The sequence below is a fragment of the Aptenodytes forsteri genome, unplaced genomic scaffold (genome assembly GCF_000699145.1).
Source record: "Aptenodytes forsteri isolate BGI_AS27 unplaced genomic scaffold, ASM69914v1 Scaffold212, whole genome shotgun sequence".
NCBI classification, from domain to species: domain Eukaryota; kingdom Metazoa; phylum Chordata; class Aves; order Sphenisciformes; family Spheniscidae; genus Aptenodytes; species Aptenodytes forsteri.
This window is the reverse complement of record NW_008795487.1, coordinates 1,176,012-1,195,483: the sequence shown is the minus strand read 5'-3', so window position 1 is coordinate 1,195,483 and position 19,472 is coordinate 1,176,012. Positions and strand designations below refer to the sequence as shown.

The 19,472-nt window shown below is 38.9% G+C and overlaps 1 protein-coding gene across 1 annotated transcript in view; it reads right to left on the bottom strand.

The window, feature by feature from the left end:
* The window catches only part of GABRG3 (gamma-aminobutyric acid type A receptor gamma3 subunit), a 337,705-nt gene that overhangs the window by 3,002 nt on the left and 315,231 nt on the right, over positions 1-19,472 (bottom strand). Inside the window, exons 7-8 of the mRNA XM_009281337.1 lie at positions 12,080-12,232; positions 4,074-4,270 (exon numbers count right to left, since the gene is read on the bottom strand). Coding sequence (XP_009279612.1) covers positions 4,074-4,270; positions 12,080-12,232 — 350 coding nt within the window. The remainder of the gene's footprint in view (positions 1-4,073; positions 4,271-12,079; positions 12,233-19,472) is intronic.

The following is a 19,472-nucleotide window of genomic DNA, read 5'->3' as shown; positions in this document are numbered from 1 at the left end:
TCTATCGGACATAGGGGAAGCTTCTAGCAGCTTCTCACAGAAGCCACCCCTGTAGCCCCCCTGCTACCAAAACCTTGCCACGCAAAACCAATACAAAGGCTAATTTAGATCTCTCCAGACGATTTTGGTAAGTGAAAAGAAACAAGTGCTCTGGTTTTGCAAAGGAAACTTTCTCATGTATCAATAGCCTGGGTTTTTTTTGTTGTTGTTTTGTTGTACCAACTGTCTGCTCAGGACAGAAGATAAAATAAATGCCCTGATAACACAGAGAGATTAATCTGGTTGCTTTAATCTCTGTCAGCTAGGAGAGGTCCTGAAGTGACTAGATACCAGGTGAAGGTGGATGGTACCCACTATGTCCTGTGTGTCCTGCTGAGTTGGGAGGAGAGGGGTGTATGCACCATGGGCACCAGCCCAGTACCACCTGAGAGCTCTGGCAAGGCAAGGCACTTCTCAGGTGCCTTGGACAAGGCAGTTCAGATGCAGTGTTAAACATGCTTAATAAAATTATTTCAGACAAGTTATAAGTGTGTTCTCTAGGAGAAAAACAAGGGGTGGGCTACCTGAACATGGATTTACTAAGATTAATAAATTTCACCTTTTAGGTGGCATCACTACAAGGCTGGAAGAGACAAGATGATATCTTGAGAGTCAGAGACACTGCTTATTTTATTCAGTTTATGCCAGAATTTGAACATGGAAGTTGTTTATGTATAGAACAAGGCCCTGCTCAATATCTAATATCTGTCTTATACTGAAAGAACAGGAGAGAGAAGAGAAGAGAATAGAAGAGAAGAGAAGAAAAGAGAAGAGAAGAGAAGAAAAGAGAAGAGAAGAGAAGAAAAGAGAAGAGAAGAGAAGAAAAGAGAAGAGAAGAGAAGAAAAGAGAAGAGAAGAGAAGAAAAGAGAAGAGAAGAGAATAGAAGAGAAGAGAAGAAAAGAGAAGAGAAGAGAATAGAAGAGAAGAGAAGAAAAGAGAAGAGAAGAGAAGAAAAGAGAAGAGAAGAGAAGAGAAGAGAATAGAAGAGAAGAGAAGAGAATAGAAGAGAAGAGAAGAAAAGAGAAGAGAAGAGAATAGAAGAGAAGAGAAGAAAAGAGAAGAGAAGAGAAGAAAAGAGAAGAGAAGAGAATAGAAGAGAAGAGAAGAAAAGAGAAGAGAAGAGAATAGAAGAGAAGAGAAGAGAAGAGAAGAAAAGAGAAGAGAAGAGGAAAGGAAGAAAAAGGAAAGGAAAGGCAAGGAAAGGAAAGGAAAAGAAAAGAAAGGAAAAGAAAAGAAAAGAAAGGGAAAGAAAGGGAAGGGAAAGGAAAGGAAAGGAAAAGAAAAGAAAAGAAAAGAAAAGAAAAGGAGTAAAAAATTGAAAAAGGCTGCTTTCCAAGCAGATCAGACTGACTAGATCTTGACAAAGACTAAGAGTGTTAAACCCTATTGTAATTTTAATTGTGTATCTTTTTCCTTTTTTTTTTTTAAATTGGGAAAAGGAAAGTGCTGCTACCCATTCAATGTGCCTTATTAGCTTCATCTTTCAGAAAAGTCTGTCCAAGCAGTGACAGCAGTAGCAAGTGTATAAATGCAATGCTTGCTGTAAACCATTCATTGTCAACGAGCAGACTTTCAATGCTATATGAGCTCTTTGAATAAGTCAGAAAGTTCATTAAAAAAAAAAAGTGTATAACATTATTTGTAAAAGGTAAGCTAGTAACATGGAGCTAGCAGTTGTAAATTATGACTGCTTCAGCATATCCAAACCAAGAAATGCAAAAGCAATGGTTTAGTTCTGTCCCTGTTCTTATTTGGCTCTGATAGCTGGGAAGCAGGCCATCCAACCAGCTGATTAACTGGCCCTCTGCATGCTTTATATTTATATGTATTATAGTATGTATTCCGGTTTCAGATTTCATAGAACTTAGAGATACAATTTTGTGCTCAGTTTCAACTTTATTTCCGCTGTACATATATAAATAGTTAGCTAGAGGTTTGGGGAACATAATTTATTGCATTTGTAGATATAGTACAACTAACTGTGTTAAACTTGTGTGCCTAAATTATTTGAAAATCCAACTGAAAGCTTGCTAAAGATTTTACAGATATGCATAAATGAATTATTTTCTATGAAACTCAGTTAAAACTCAGTATAAGTTTATGACATAATTTGTGCTTATTACTTTTTTATACAATGTAATAAGAAACTGCAATATTATATAAAGCAGACACACAAAATTTCGGAGGTAAAAATAACTCACAATATTCTACACTTGACCCTTCTCCCTCCCAAATCATTTGATAAGTCCTTAAAGAAAAAGGCAGCTATGTTCCTCTGCCACAGCCAAAAACAAACTGCCCTTTTAACAAAAAAGCAAAACAATATTTATAGTGAAGTCAAGGTAAAGCATAACATAGTGTTACAGCTTTCTCGGGAATTATTGCAAGTAAATGTCAACCATACATTCATGCCTCCATTGCTCTCACTGAATAAAATAGTTTACTTACCATGACATGACCAAAACTGACATCAGGTAGCTTAAATAGAGATAACAAAAGCATTATTCAGAAGAAAACATACTTATTGCTTCATATGCATCTAATGTTTAACAGCATTTCTTAAACCAAACCTTTAAACGCATTTGTCCGTAAAACACTTCATGCTGAGTATTCTATATATTCAGCATAATATTCTGTACACTTTAAAACTGCATGAAACCTCAGCAGAATGCACACCTAGTTTCCATCCACATTGAATCTTTATTCAACCCATTACATTTATTTATTTAGCAAACAATAGCTAAGTGAGCATTTGTTCTTGTGTTAACTTAAATCTCATCAATGTTGCATGCTTTCCCTCATATTCATACACGTCTGGAAATACATCCTACTCACAAAGATACTCATGACTTTTTCATTCAGTTGTTCTATAGGATGGCAATTTTAGTTTGATCATTAGCAAGTTCATTTTGATTGTCTCATACATTTCTTTTGGTAATACTCTTTTGCCTTTTGTGTGCAATGCATTTTTACAAGATGCTATTAGAGGTGTAATGGAGTTTTCATTGACTAAGTCTATGGCTTTCTAGGCTTTCTCTAATTCCATACTCGTTTCAGCTTTTCCTTCATTATTTCTTCTTTCGATCATTTTCTACAGCTCTTCATTCAATACCTTGTTACCTCTTATTCAGTCATCCTATTCTTCCCTGAATTTAGCCTTCTCTCTCTTCAATTTCCTCCTTCACATTTTTCCTATTTGGCTTTGTATTTCTGATTTCAAATGTTCTTATTTCCTCCATTGCACAAAATGGCATCCAACATCTCCAACTACCGATCTCAAACACGTAAGATTTTCCACTGATCTTGAGTGGACAACCCACTTCCCCTTCCCTATGTTTACACTGAGATTTTTTTCTCCATTATACTGCCCCCTCTCATTCTTGTAGTCAATTCTGAAGTACACCAGGCAATTCTTCCTGCATGCCTGTTTTAATTGATTCTAAATAAACAGCTTTTGTGTGTGTCTGGGTGTTACTTCTGGAAGTGCCTTTTTGGCCAAAAATGCAGTCATGTATAAAACCTTTGTAAATGACCTCCTCTCTTTTTGTACTTAGGAAAAAGCCCCTTTGTGCATAGGGCTAAAAACAAGTGCTGGTTCCCAGTGGAGACATTGAAATCCCGTTTGTAAAGTTCATAAATGTTTCTAGACCTGTTAAGCCAAGAAATAGCAGATGCATTTGAATATACATTGATGTGCATATATTTGTATAACAAGCTATGCAATCTGTTTCAGTGGGAGTCCTTTATGACTACCGGCACAGTAATTGGAGGATGAAAGACACGTAGGCAGGGTTGCTGCTTCATGGCCAGCAGGCTGCTTCTGTTAGGAACAGACCTCACTCAACAGGCACATAACTGCTTCTACTGTTACTGCGGGTAACTACTTTCCATCAGCTTTCAGGGCAGATCACACCACAGACTGGGAAGAACTTGGAGGAGCGGAGTATCATGGGATTACAGGCTGTCATTGAATGATTCTCTGCTCTCTGAGCCAGACACATGATAGAAAAGAAATTAAAAGCTCCCATCTTACCGACTTTTTCTTCTTAGTACAGTTTGGTTTCCTGCAACTTGAGTAGTAGTTGAGGGTTGCATACTCCATCAGAGCAGCAAAGACAAATAAAAAGCATACAGTCACAAACAGATCCATAGCGGTGACATAGGAGACGCGGGGTAATGACTTTCTCGCAATGGTACTCAAAGTTGTCATGGTCAATACTGTGGTGATGCCTGCAGAGAGAAACTTGATTTAATTGTATGCAACATCATTTCTCCATGTTGCAGAAGAATCTTTGGAAACAAACATACAAAACAGAAATCCAAAGTGTACCCAAATAATTCATTAATTTCATTTGGTAGCACAAAAAAAAAAAAAGAAAAAGAAAATCAGTAGAGCCAGTGGTATTTTGTAAACAAAGATTTCCTCCGCTGTTTATATTCAACATTGCAAAAGTGACATTCCCATGCCTCTCAATATGCTTTTCCTCATCTCTTCCTTTTTCTGGTCCCAGTTAGGCTGGAGATGGGAGTGAGGGAGAAGGAGAGAATAAAGAAATTTTTGAACAAAAGTATAAAGCAGAAAAGATACTAAACCCAGAAAAATAAAAAATAAGAAACCTAGAAAACAATGAAAGAAACATGGTCTTTTTCACAGCAGTACTGCTCTCGTGAAAAATCTTGTGCAGAAAAAAGAAAAAAAGGGGGGTGGGAAGAAAAGAAATTTTGCTGCAAAGTTCTGACCGTGAATTTTGAAAATATGTTTTCACACCACTGTTTCCTTGGGAGTCCTCCACTGCTATTTTCCTTCTAAGTAAGGGAAAACAGCCTCTCATACAAACTTCAGATGTAACCTTAATGGAAATAGCCTTTTGAATTCGTACAAAGCATCACATCTTAGATTGATTTAGTAATAATGAATAATATAAATAAAATACTTAGTGTGAAATACCCTGAAACAATAAAGCCAGTCCTAAAATGAAATTTATGGGGTGTCAGTTATTTGGCTGCTGGTAATTCATATAATTTCTCTTCATTCCTGAGGAATAGAAGTCTTTTCATTCCCACTTTGGACTGATGCTTTTAATCATTTGTTATGAACTGCAAGCCTTCTGAAAGAAAAATAAAACTCCTCAATGGCTTGGGAAGAAAAATAAAGCTCTCACTCAAATAAGCCTCAAGAGAGAACCTGCTCTAAAAACAACATAACCATAAGGTAATCTTTCTTTTTATAGTTAAAGTGATATTTTGCGATGGTACACAGTGTTTGAAATGGCAGGGGATGACTGAAATTATGCCTTGTAGTAAAATTACTTCCCACAAACGGCACTCTGGAGAGAAAGAAGTATCTGTGGATTACTTTTGACTACTTTCTGTTTATGAAGGAATGCCCACCTCTGATTTGCAGCGTTTGATAGAAACTGCAGCGATTCGCAAGAATAACCTTCCCCATTCAAACTGTCAGAAAATTCCTGGAAAAGCCAGAAGGCAGATTATTGCCTGGGCCTCGACCTTCTTCTGCACTGAATAATAACTAACTGTATTCCTTAAATAGCCACTACACAGAAACAAAAAAAAAAAAGAAAAAAAAAGTTGCTGAAAAACTGCAACCCAATAATCAAGATGAAAGCAATGCTGATAGGAAGCGGGAAATGCGGATTTTGTATGTACCTTGGACATCTAAAAGCTATTGGGAAAATATTTCTGTTTCCTGTGTCTGTTCCTGTCAACTGTGCCACATCCCAATATAAACACGTGTGGCTGGCATGATCCAGTAACCTCTCCAGACCCTTCAACAGCAGACCCTTCTGTAGCTAGCTGATGCTTTGAAAAAGCTCCAGAGACAAACCCCATGCTTAGCCATTCATCACAGTAGTCAACTGCAAAGATGTGCAACTGCAAAAGGTGTTGACTCACTAGCCTTGATTTGGCCCTTACTAATTATAGATTAATTAGTCTTTCCGCATGACCGTGACTCAGGCCTTGGGAGTCACTAACGTCAGAAGAACTGCATCCAGACTATGACATACTCTACAGTATGAAATGAAGTTCTCTAACATTTTCTAACCCGCATTTAGATTTCTAACACAAATCTGTCCTTTTCAGAGCCACATGTACATGCACCTGCTCTCAGGTATTTTACTACCATTAATAAATTCCTCAAAACCTGTAGTCTTCTTCCAGCACAATATACAGTGTCCTTTTTACCTGGACTCAAGGGCAAGTTTTCATTTCCCTCCCATCCTGTGATAGGATGTCAGATTATTTTAGGACACTTCTTTTATTAAAAGGCAAAAAAGAAATAAAAGAGGCAAAAAGCTTGCAATGCTCAAAAACATTTTTTGCAAAGGTCTGCAATTTTTCTACTGAATGCTCTATTGACAATGTACTATTTTTCCTCTGTTTTTACTGAAATGTATAACTTTGTATTATGTGTGACAAGAAGTATTGTGTGGTTATCTGTAATGACGACCAGCTGCCAAAGTGACTATGGACAGGAAGGCAGAGAAGTGAAAGGAAAATTACGATTAGCCTCTGTACTTAAGTATAGAAGTCCCCAACTCAACCTGAGTCATATATCCGTGCCTTAAGCCTGAATGTGAAATGCCTGCCTGAATCGTGCTTGAGACTGTGAAAACCTAGGCGAGAACTAAGCAAAACCAGCCCAGTAAGCCATGTTGTAAATACCTCACTGATACAGAATCTGGGAGTTTTGGGTAGCTCCGGACTAATTTTAGCTGATTGAAACAAAGTAGGTTCTACTAAATTTATAGACACAGCAATGGTGTAAGATTTATTTTGGTTTTAAGATATTAACAGTGTCTATCCTCAGTCTCTTTGACAACAAATCACATTTTGCTACCAGAATATAAAACATTGGGGAAAGTTTAGCATTATCACAAGCCATCATAGTTTCTGGATTATACGTCACATTTCAAATTATGGCAAGGGCATGAGACAAGATTGCTGAGCACATAGAGGGAAACATCCAAAGGTAAAACAAACATATTTGTACTTCTATTATTTATGCAAAATATTTTTATGATATGAAATCCAATAGAAAAGCAGCGTTCTTCATTTAAGCTGAGGCTTGAACTTGGATCCCAGCTCACACCATAAACAAGCAAGGAGTTTTTGAAATAATAAAAATTCTACCCAGTGTATCAATTTTACATTTGACACATAGGCACAAGTTTTAGAATATTAAAATGAGTCTTATGGGGTTACATACAGAGAGCAAAGAGAAAGACGGTGCAACAGTTGATACAGTTTCGTATTTCTACACATTTACAAGTCGGAATATACAGATATGCATATATGAATAAAACGCAGCACCCATTATTTCCGAAGAGAATATCTAGATTCCATACCCTTAGCTCATTTTATCTCTCATGCTAAGAAAATTCAGTTTGTTGAGTGGTTTCAAACGCAATAAACCTTGCCAGATGAAATTGTTAAGTCTCTCACTTTGGGGAGGCTCATATGGTAAAGTGAGCTTTGCATCTGTTATTGAAATTCACAGTGCTCTCGAACTGTCTGTTTCAACAGAATTTTAATATCAGCCAAGGACAGCTTTGAAGTAACCTGGCTTCAAAATTTTCAGGTAGATAGGTGTAAGTGGGAGCTTACAAGTTTTTGTATAAATACCGTTTTGTGACATTTATGTTCTCTGAGCAAATTCCATACCAAAGATGCTGTTTGATAAATCAAAAAGGACTCTCTGGGAGATCAAATGATGTAGGAATACATAATGCATGAGAACACTTTAACCTTTAGATCATTGGTCTAAACAGTTATTTAAACTTATGACTGTTTGAAAGCTCCTTACTGGACAACAGTATGCAAAGTGAGGTAGCAGGAGCTTCGCTGTTAGAAACTCTTTTGTCAGCGAGGCTCATTTTTTCTTATTTTCCTAAGGGTGTGTTGATGGGACACTGGGGGAAAGGTGTACTGCTTTTAACCATGCTATCACTTGTTTATAAACTTAATTTCTCCACCTTTTGGTCTGGCACCTGTTTTGATCATTTGCTTGTTTTTCTAGTGAATGAGCTTAAGATGGAGTAACAAGGAGAGCAACGTTCATTTTTTATTAAACATCATCTGTATCTTCTTTTACATCAACACATTGCTGGCCTTGATACCCGCTGTATTTTTTTAAACTGCAGTTTGAAGTTGCTCTGTAGTAACTGCCTAGTCCTATTACCTATTATACCCATTTTGAAAAAGCAGGGGGAAACTGGAATGAAAGCTTCAGTTTAACTTAATTCCCTTTATCTTCAAGGAAAACAACCTATTCTTTCCCAGATCATAACTTTTCTTCAGACACTTGCTGGCTGCTCTTGACTGTGAACATTGGGAGAAGATCATTTTGATTACTAGAGACAAGCAGAAACAGCAGAGAGCCATTTTTTTTCTCTCTGAATGGACGGCAGAATAACCTGGGATCACAAAACACAGTTCTCATCCAGCACTCAAATTCTATTTCCAGCTTCCCACTGACTCTTCAGGTGGCCTGGAGTAAGTCACGTTGCCACTCTGGGCCTCAGCCTCTCAAAGTGCATGTGAAAAAAGGACTATGATGCCAAGTTTTTAAAGAGCACTTTGATGCTTCTGGACAGTGTTGCTGAAAGGATGCTTACAGTGCCATTTTTTTCCTCACAGCAAGATACACCGATTGCATTTGTTTTTTCCAGCTTATTACTTAGTGTTATTCAGAAAGGGGTAAAGCCTGTCCTTCATGTAACTGAGTAGTTGCCAATAGCTTAGGAAATTACTCATTAATTTCAGAGAGTGAAATATTTCCCTGGTGCTAGCCCTTTACATTAGTGCAGCTATACCCAGAGCAGGTTTGGTGCACTGAGTCTACACGTTGTTGCAACTAATTAGTAGGTCAATTTCAGCGGTTTGCCTTTGGCTGTATTACTCACAATTTCACCATGTACCACTATCCAAATGTGGATGTGTGCTGTTGCTCAGACAGATTTATAAGTTGCGTTATACAAGCAGACCTACAGTAAACTGGGAACATCTGCTTACTGCATCCCAAGAGTCAACAGGCCATTGCCGATTTGGGAGCAAGTGGACTCTGCACAAAAAGAGGTGACCCATATATATATTATTTTCTTGTCATTTGACTTTATTTATAAAAAAGTTATATTTTAGCCCAGTAATTTAATTCTTCCTCAGAGCTTTAGGAGTTAGTCATGATAGCCATTGAATATAGCCTTGGAACATCTCATTTTTGTGTTCTTACTTCAAATTCATGACCTCAGTATATGAATACATTTTTTCTCTGAAGTTCCCGCTGGCTGAGGGGGTGAGGTGGGGAGAGTCAGACTGTTATGACTAATGATCTAACCTACTTCCGTGTCTAATTAATTGGAAAACAGAGCTGTGTGGTGGGGGGAACCGCCCTCAGGGACAGGGTATGAACACTGCTTCTGGAAAATTAGTAATGCAAATGGCTACACACCTTTTCTCCCTTTTCTCTTAAGCATTGTGAAGGATGGTCAATCTTTCCTTATCTCCACTGAGTCATCCAATTTAAGAAGAAAGGAGTTCAGCAGAGAAGTACACTCAACTTTCTGGCCACCAGAGGAAAGTCTACACAGTCAGGAACAAGCAGTCATACAGCTGCTCTGTCCTCACCTTTGTGTCATCTTCATGCTGTCCTGGAGGTGGAGGGGGTCACAGAATAACTGTAAGTCTTAGGGTCCGTCATGTTGCTGGAGCCGCAGTGTAAAGGCACTTTGGCACTCACATGAACGGTGTGAGGACTGAATATTCCTTCCTCGGAAAATAACCTCAGAAAACTGGACCCACATAGAATCATAGAATCATAGAATCATTGAGGTTGGAAAAGACCTCTAAGATCATCGAGTCCAACCGTTGACCCAACCCCACCATGCCCACTAAACCATGTCCCTAAGCACCGCATCTACACGTCTTCTAAATACCTCCAGGGATGGGGACTCAACCACTTCCCTGGGCAGCCTCTTCCAATGTTTCACCACTCTTTCAGTAAAGACATTTTTCCTTACATCCAATCTAAACCTCCCCTGGCGCAACTTGAGGCCATTTCCTCTCGTCCTATCGCTTGTTACTTGGGAGAAGAGACCGACACCCACCTCGCTACAACCTCCTTTCAGGGAGTTGTAGAGAGCGATGAGGTCTCCCCTCAGCCTCCTTTTCTCCAGGCTAACATGACACCACATGACTTATAATGGTCAGAAGTGCTACATTTGTTAATTTTACAAACTCCTGGAGCAAATCCAGCAGGTTATGGTTTCGTGCTGACCTCACGCAAAATGGGTTTTAGTACAGAATTATCTGTAAAGTGTGAAACCGTGTTGGCTGCTTGCAGTTGTCTTACTACATGTTCTCTGGGACTTTTATTTCTACTGATCCTGTTGCATAGCTCCATGTCACTGAGCTGCTCTTGGTTTGAAAGGATGCCCCTCACCACTCACTAAGAATTAAAGCTGATTGATACAACCTCCCCCTAGGAAGATGCCTAAGGATTGATAGCAGGAATGGCTGGCATATAGCTTCATTGCTTAAATAAAGCTGTGGCTAGTGAGGGAGTTACACTTAGAGGATATTTTTGGTAATGTATTTCTTCTGTCATTCAGCTGAAAGTTACAAAGCTATTGAAGCATTAGAAGTTTTGGGAGGAAAAATGTTTGTAATCCGGGCCTTGTGCACCCTGAATAGATGACCCTAAGTTTTTTGTATGAGTGAAGGATTTAGAAAATGGGATCAGACTTCTGGACAAGTTCAAAAAACTTAGCAGCTAAAATCTCATTCAGACTGAATGGACTTCAAAGTCTCCTTAGCACTTCTTTTTTATTTTCCCCTTCAGGGCCTTTATGTTAGAAACCACAGCACCTTCAAAATTTGTGGTTGCTCAGATGTATTAGTGCAGGAGAGAGACAGACTGAAACAGGACAAGTCATTTTGAACAACTGTATAAAGGCTGCATTGTCAAACAAGGTGTATTCCTCCGGAGATCAAGTAGCGCAGCAGTATCTGCTACTTTCCTTGCAGCAGTATCACCCTCTCCTGGGGACTCAGTTGCTCCTACAAATGCTTCCTGTCTGATTTCAGTCCAAAAAGTCAGGCAGGTCAGTTTTTAATAATTTATTCTTTCAAACTGAAATGATTTAGAGAGTCCAGCTGGTTAACTGGCGATGGTAACAAACTCCAGCAGGAGGAAACAATAAATAGCTGGGAACGGTAATCTCCATGCTTGAAAACAGATATGTAAACCTTGACACAGCCTCCCCTTTTTTACTAGACTGGTAGATTTCTGAATCAGTTAGTATTGGCAGCCCCGGCAACCACAGTCTGGACTAAAATGTTGGGGTTTCTTCAGTTCTGGTATATACCTATAATTGCCTAGTATATAGCCCTATGCCCTTGATGCAAGCAAAAACTGCAGGTTTTCCTATAGACATAAGAATAAATGGTTAGCATTTCTAAGTGTATCCTAAAGCACAATGCCAAAATGCACACGCTGCTCCTGACATAAATGAGCTGCTGGAAAACCTATACCAGCATAAATCTCCACAATCTATGAAAAATATCTATACAATTAGTGTGGAGTTTAACTTCATCACGCAAGCTAAAACACTTTGCATGAGTTAATATTATTATATCCCACAGTTTTCTGTATATATAAGACATAATGCTCTGTAAGGGAGAGTTTCAGCAGGGAAGGAAGCCAGCAGTGTAATTAATTTATTCTTCAAAAATGTCACTAAAATATCATACTGAGAACAAGGAGACAGACATTAATTCTAGAATATTATGGAAAATGGGTGGCAGTGTCATTCCAAAGGGTCAGGGTAGTTTACTTTTAATCACACTGTTAAAGGCAGAAAACCAGAGGCTTCAGTGATAAGTAGATCTGGATCTGCAAGATGTAGTAGCAATAATCCAAAGCATATAGCTAGTGGTCTCTTTGAAAGGAAGCTGACATTTTCAAATGATAGTGTAGAAACGACACAAAGCGAGCAGAAAAGGGAATTATTAACAACTTACCTAATGCTGTTCTTGCTGGTGTGGCATCTTTTTTAATCCAAAAGGATACCCAGGAAAGAACAACTGTTAATATACAGGGAATGTATGTTTGAATAGTAAAGTATCCCATTCTTCTACTTAAGTCGAAGTATATAGTCATGACTACATAATCACCTGCAATAATAGCACAGAAAATAAATTGACATTGTGATGACATACAGACGGTTGCTCACCGAGCTGCTAATTTTTTAAGCTTCATAAAAACACTGCATATAAAATATTTCTTAGTGTTTCGAGAGCACCTGTGCAGCAATGCTCATGTGAAACAGAATTCAAATAAATCTTTCAATTCTAATTTCCTTTAGTTTTAGGTCTCTGTGGAAATGTTCACCTATTTGGAAAGGCAGAGGCTCTCAGTAATCATGCTGGATGAGTAAATTTTTGAAAGGCATCTTGGCTTTCCAGACTTGATATTTCTGGATGGCTCCATGACCACAAACATGAAGCTACTATCATTCACCAGATTCTGTAACCAAGCCACACAAATCCCTCCTTCTGCAAGCTGTATCTTCCCTGCCCTATTTTCAGGCTTGAGTGACTTCTGTTATCTTCTTTTGATATGAATCAGGCAGTAGGGGTCTTTACGGCACGTGTAGCATGCACATGAGTATGCCTTTACATAAGAAGTCATTTGCAGACACTAGAGCCTCAATGCTGGCAAGAGAGGTCAGACTGCATACTTTTAAAGGACTCATCATTAAAAATCAGGAGTCTCTTTTTGTCAGCATTCCTCCATTTCAAAACAGTTGTGGTCACTTGCAGTATCTGTAAAACTTCAGAAGGTGAGCCTGGATATAAAGTTTATTATTCTGCTCTGATTTCATAAAATCAAGAGCTCAGTAAGAAGGCTAGTTTATCTCACATGGTATAATTTTCTTCACAGTATCTCTTCTGCTAACCCTTGTGACTCCACAGGGCATAATAATCTGTCCCTCTCTCTCTACCCAGTAGAGGCTACTGACCTTATCACCTCTCTCCTTACTAACAGATCCCTCAGCTTCATAGATGTTAACTATCCTTTTCTCTCAGACAGTCACAGTGATTAACAATAATGAAACTGAACTGAGACCAATTTCTGTACTTTGCTTGAAATATGTTGCTTCCATTTCAGATGTGAAGAAGAGTTTATATGCCTGAGAACTTTTATGGGGTTTGGTCTGACTATGTCAGACTTGACCTAATAAATTATATTGCTTCTTATTACAAACCTTGACTTTCTAGAATACAATATTTGCAGAATGCATCATTTGCAATAGGTAGGTAAGTCTGTCCTGTTACAGCAAACCGTCAGAAGACTGAAGAAATTGGTAGCACAGAGGCATTAATACCCAAAGGAATGTACATACAACTCACGCAAGCAGAGGCACAATGGGTTCATTAGGAGTTGAGAAAAACTAAATCTTAGTCTTCTAGTAACAGAGAGCATATGAACAAAAGCATTTAATACAGTGGATATTTTGATTATAGCTAAATTTTACATAGAAAAGAAATTAATTCAGTAAAAATAACTTCTACCCAAAGAATCTCTGAAGGCCACTGTAAAATGAGTGAACTACCATAAGCTACAAAGTCAAAGGTAAATAAAAATCCAAGGGTGGGATTTGGGGAGATAAACTTAGAACAATGAGTCAAAAGGAAAAGTTTCTATGTGTTAAGTACATCATTTTGAGATAGATATATTTTGAAGAGGTTGATAAGCCTGTGGGTGCTTTCATCATGCCTCTGTTAGATGAACACGTACATTTTCATGAGTACTGTGGCAGTAAAAAGCATGTGACCCCAAGAAGTTGGACAGTCATTTCAGAAGCCTTGTGTATTTGGCATAATGGGGCAGAGCTTTAATGAAAGAGCTCGCTGCTGTTACAAGTAGGAAGTATTGCAGTACATCATGACATAGTGAGCCTTGTGGGCTGTTCACAGCCTAAAGGTTATTTTAATTCCACTAATCTCCAGCACTTTTCTCTGTGCAGGGAATGGCACCAGGGAACTGATGTGGATTAGTAACCATTGGTTCTGCTGGCTTATTTTTAGACTACATCAGCTCCCTTAATCTGGTTTGCCTCACTGAAGAAAGATTTACACCACAGCAACTGAGGTAATTTCACAGAAATGGGAGTAAGGATTTAGAGGCCTTGTAAACCAGTGCTTCTACTGACAGGAACCAACCCAACAACCATGGAAAAAAAGTTATGATAATGTTTCAAACATCGTCTGTCAAGGCAGAAGGATGAGCAAAAAAAGGAAATCAAAGACTCTATAGGAAACGTGCCAAGCCTTTACATTTCCCTTACTCAGTTATTGTATCTAGACCTGCACGTCTATGGATAAGCTGCTTGAGAATGGTATAAAGCAAAGCAATCTGCAGACTTCTTGTTGTGTACAATGATATATGATACACACAATTCAAGTACACACAGAGGTCACTGCTCCTCTGAATAGTATCACCGTGATACCCAGCACAGCAAATGAGAGTAGGGCTAGATACTGGATAGAAACATACTGGCTAGTAAGGCAGAGTCCCTGCTTCCTAGGTCTTTTATTGAAATAAACCTGATAAACTGAGAGTGGGAGAAAATCATGGAGCATGTCAACTGTTTTGCAGACAGGAACTGAGGCAGAGATTAAATGACGTAGAGAGTCCATCATCCCATTTAGTTGCAAACTGATTCAGTATCTTTCAGGCAGCATTCATTTCACCTGATTGCAAGCTAAATTGGGCTACTTCTGTGAAGGTGCTAAGGTTATTGTACCTAAATATATTAACCTTCTTAACTTTTAAAGAGTATTTTAGTTATTTTCCTCCTTTGTTTTGTGGTTAAACTTGATGCCTTCATCCTTGAGGACATGCACAACTCCTTCCCCACTTGCTCCTCTGCTGGCTGGCTGGCTGGCTGGCTGGCTTGCTTGCTTGCTTGCTTGCTTCCTTCCTTCCTTCCTTCCTTCCCCTGCTCTTTATTACAACAGAACTATTCAACTTCTCTTTACGCCAGTTAAAAACCTGTCAAGATACCCCTTCTCTGCAGAACATCCTTCCAGCAAACTAAATAAAAGAACCGTGACTCAGTCGAATTTTACAAGGAGCTGCAAATTTCCAAGTATCGAACAAAGACCCATAGATATCTAACAAGCATCCAATGAAAATGAAATCCTAGGATAATGATTGGCTGCATTCATTTATCCACTAACCTGTTTTCTCTTCTGAAATCCATACAAAAATTCTCACAATGAAGAAGAAAGTCCTAGTCATACAGGCAGCAGCTGTGCATACGGGCTTATATACTGTACCTTCTGTGCCATACTCTAACTTATGGGAACATGCTGACAGATAATATACCAAAAGATCCGGAGAACAATTTTGTTCAGAGGAATTAGTGATGCAAAGTGGAAGTAAAAGGAGAATTTGCTGGTTTTCCTACAATACTCTAACCATGCTTAGAGACAGCACAGCTTAGAGACGATGAATGCTGATGACAACGCTTAGTGAATTGCCACTGCTGAAATGCAGAACCTCAACTGGAAGCGCCAAAGTTATGACTGCTGTCAAAGGCAAGTATGTTTCTCTACAGCATGTACTGGATGCATTTTTTTAATAACTACAGTAAATTTTCAACAAAATTACTACAGTTCTTCTATCCTCAGCCAAGTCAACTTCTGTTGAGACTCCTGAATTGTCTCCTTGCATACAGAAGAGCCAGCATGTATGTGCTATGGCTACTTTCCTCGATGTGCTACTCCAAAGTATATATACTTCCTTCCAGAAGCAATTATTCTCTATGTATCTAAAAGCACTTGTCTGCAGCTTAAAGGAAAGTAACCATGGTACATACATTTCTGACTTTGTCTATACACACAAAATAATTTGTACAAAGAAACTCTCTTCTAAAAAACCTGACCTACAATTCATTCTGTATGTCCTGCAGGCATGAGCAACTCAAAGGAGAGAAAAAGCTTTCAAGCACTCTGCACAGTGCCTCCTTTCGACAGCTTTCAGGGCTCCACCTGCCATTACTGCCACTGCTAGAAGGGGAGCTGGGGCTGATTGTGCGACAAAGCCCCGCAGTGCAGGCAAGATGGGAAAAGCCTCCTTCCAAACTGCATATCATTAAACCAGTGTACTTGGTTTAAAAGTAATCACATGGTGACTGCCTAGCTAGGGAGCTCTGGAATAGCTAATACCAAAAACCTTCACTTTGAAACTCAGAGAGGAATTCTACTTTTTAACAGTTTAAATAATTTCCCAGGAAGACAAACTAACTTTTAACTGAACCATCAGACCATCATTTCACTGAAATAATGAAAATTACCTTGAGGCAAAATAGTGCCCGACCGGTTTTCTATAAATGAGAACAAGAGATGCATCTTGAGGCAGCAAATCTGGAGTAATAGGAATAGTGTAGCAATGCTTCCCATGAAACCAAGATGACTGCTGCCTGTGACCCACAGGACTTGAATTAGTTTAACTTTTCAGTTTGAAAGTAGGACACTATTTAGAACAATAATGATTTTTAAAGGAATAACTGCTGTGGATTTTAATGAACAATGCTAAACTATAGCCTATTTCCTTTGTCTATTGAAGACTAAGGGCATGGTTGACTGAATTGCCAGAATTTTGCCTACACTGCACCAAGAACAATTCCCTTAAAGGTGAAATGTTTGAGCAGAATGCAATTGGTTATTTTAAGAAAATCTTTTAAAAATCCAAAATGATATACTGTAAATAATTTATTTACTCAAACCACACTATACTATCTTATCACACATTTTCTTTTATCCTCCCACTATACTCTGAGGTTAACAAGTACTACAATCCCAATTATCTTAGAAAGACAGAATGACTTTACAAAGACTGCAATATGAAACTACAATGCATGCACAGAGCAATTTCAGCATGTGAGTGAAGGTTACACACTAATTGTCCATCACTAGAATTGCAGAATAATGAGGAGTGGCAGAGTTTATCCATGTTGCTATGAGGGTTTGATTACAGAAAAAAAAGTCCTAGTCATTAGAATGAGGACTCATACAGTATGTCACGAGTATTTCTTTGTTGATCAGCGAGACCACAGAGTGTACACTGATGCATCTTATTATCTTAATAAATCAAATTTACTTAATAGTGAACAAACTATGTTTCAATTCTTCAGTGCTTTTTTCTTTTTTTTTTAATTCTATTTTTATTTGGAAGTCAAGAGAAGACCCTTTTTAATCCTCCCATTCACTCTTCACTTCCCTCCAACCTGTTTTCTGATCTTTGCTTCCCAAAGCTCCATTTTTTCTTTCTTGAACTAGGTTTCTCTGCTTTCTTAGTAAGCTGAAAATTTCCTACCGGTTTGGCCACTGCCTATCAGTCATCCAGGACGGTGTCCTTGCATCACAGATGCCTTCATTTACAATTCTTCTCTCTGATATCAGGGTAGAAATGTAATACTTTGAAAACAATTAGCTCAAGCAGGACACCACTCCTGTCGTTGACTACATTGGTCAGACTGTTGACAAAGAAAACCATTGAAAAAACAAATTTTCATCAAAGTCAGTATGTACGGAAGTTTTTGCAAAATGTTCACCAGAGAGGGTTTTTGGAAGTGATGCATGCTATCATGGTAGTGCTGTTGTCAACTGGGGACGTGCAAGTTTCAGGTTCAAGAGGTGGTTTCAGGTTCCAGATTTTGCACAATCTGGAAAGAATATCTCAGCTCAGAATGAGGCAGAAGCAGAGACTGTGGTATGAAACCCAACCCTGCCTAACTCAGAGTAGAAATTTTCTTTGAAATCAGACAGAATAGTCATGTGAACTAGGCTTTTTCACATCCCAGGCCATCATCCCAACCCCTCAGAGACATGCCCAGTGGAAGTTCAAGCTATCTTTTTCCTAGCATTGCTCAAATGAAAACAGACAGATCAAGATTTCTTAAAGTACACTGCCTATTACTAACACTTCAGCAGCTGGTCTGTCTGTCTACAGAGCCTGTATCCCATCCTAACATGACTTTCCTAGATACTTGGTCTCCAGCCAGTCCAGGTATGGAGGAGATTTGAACTTTGGAAGATCCAAAAACTGAGCAAAATGGTAGAAGAAATAGCTGAATGCCCTCACAGGTGGTTATGACTCCAAAAGGACCTATTATTAAAAGAGAAAAGGTGAGGGTGAAAACAGAATTTTGCAGTTCTCTTGAGGAGAAATGTAGAAGGAACGACAGTCATGAAAGTATCATTAAAAATGCCTTTATCTTCTTCAGCATCTTTATAAACAATGAAGAAATGCTGAGGACTTATTGCAGGCTTATTCTGACTCCTCCAAAATGTGTCAATCAGCATGCATCAACAGTTTTCACTTCCAGGAGCAATCTTTTCTCCATAGCACTCTAGGACAAATGCTTTCAAGCCAAAAGGAAGAACAAAAAGATCGAGGTCATGCTGTCACTTAAGGGCTTGTCTTAGATTCCTGTATGCTGCTCTGGCATTTAGGTATCTTCATGGTGATACCTACATAACCAAGATACCATGTTTGGATGGGAGCATGTGTACAGTGGAGAAACATGTTTGCACCTCATCCCAAATAAATTGAGCATTCTTGGAGTGGTAACAGGCACTCATTACATACATAATTTCTGCATAAGCTGCATGTTTAACCACACAAGAAATGCATACAGGTCTTCAGAGGTGTCATTTCTATATGTATTGCCATAGTAGCAATGAGACGCCCAGTGACAGGCAAGGGTCTTATATAGTAGATATTGAACAGAGAAAAAAAAGCTTTCTGTGTCCCAAAGATCTGTTTTTGAATTCATAATTTCCTTTGGCATTATTGGGGGTGGGGGGTGGTGGGGTGGTGGGTGCGCACGCGCGTGTACAAGCACAGTGTAGCCCAGATTTGGCTTTCAGCACTTACACTTGAAAAGAAAATTTTCCAGAAATGCATGCACACCATGAGTGCCAACTCATTGCTTAAGTTTCCCATTATTTATTTATTATTTGAAGAATTATTATTATTATTTGAAGAAGATAATCTAAGACATTATTATATTTGCATGGGCGGCAAACAGGAGGAGCTGGAAGCCATTGTGCAGCGGGAGAGATACGACTTAGTCGCCATCACAGAAACATGGTGGGGTGACTCTCATGACTGGAGTGCTGCAATGGATGGCTATAGACTCTTCAGAAGGGACAGGCGAGGAAGGAGAGGCGGTGGGGTGGCCCTGTATGTTAGGGAGTGTTTCGATTGTCTAGAGCTCAACGATTGTGATGATGATACGGTTGAGTGTTTATGGGTAAGGATGAGGGGGAAGGCCAACGAGGCAGATATCCTGCTGGGAGTCTGTTATAGACCACCCAACCAGGATGAAGGGGCAGATGA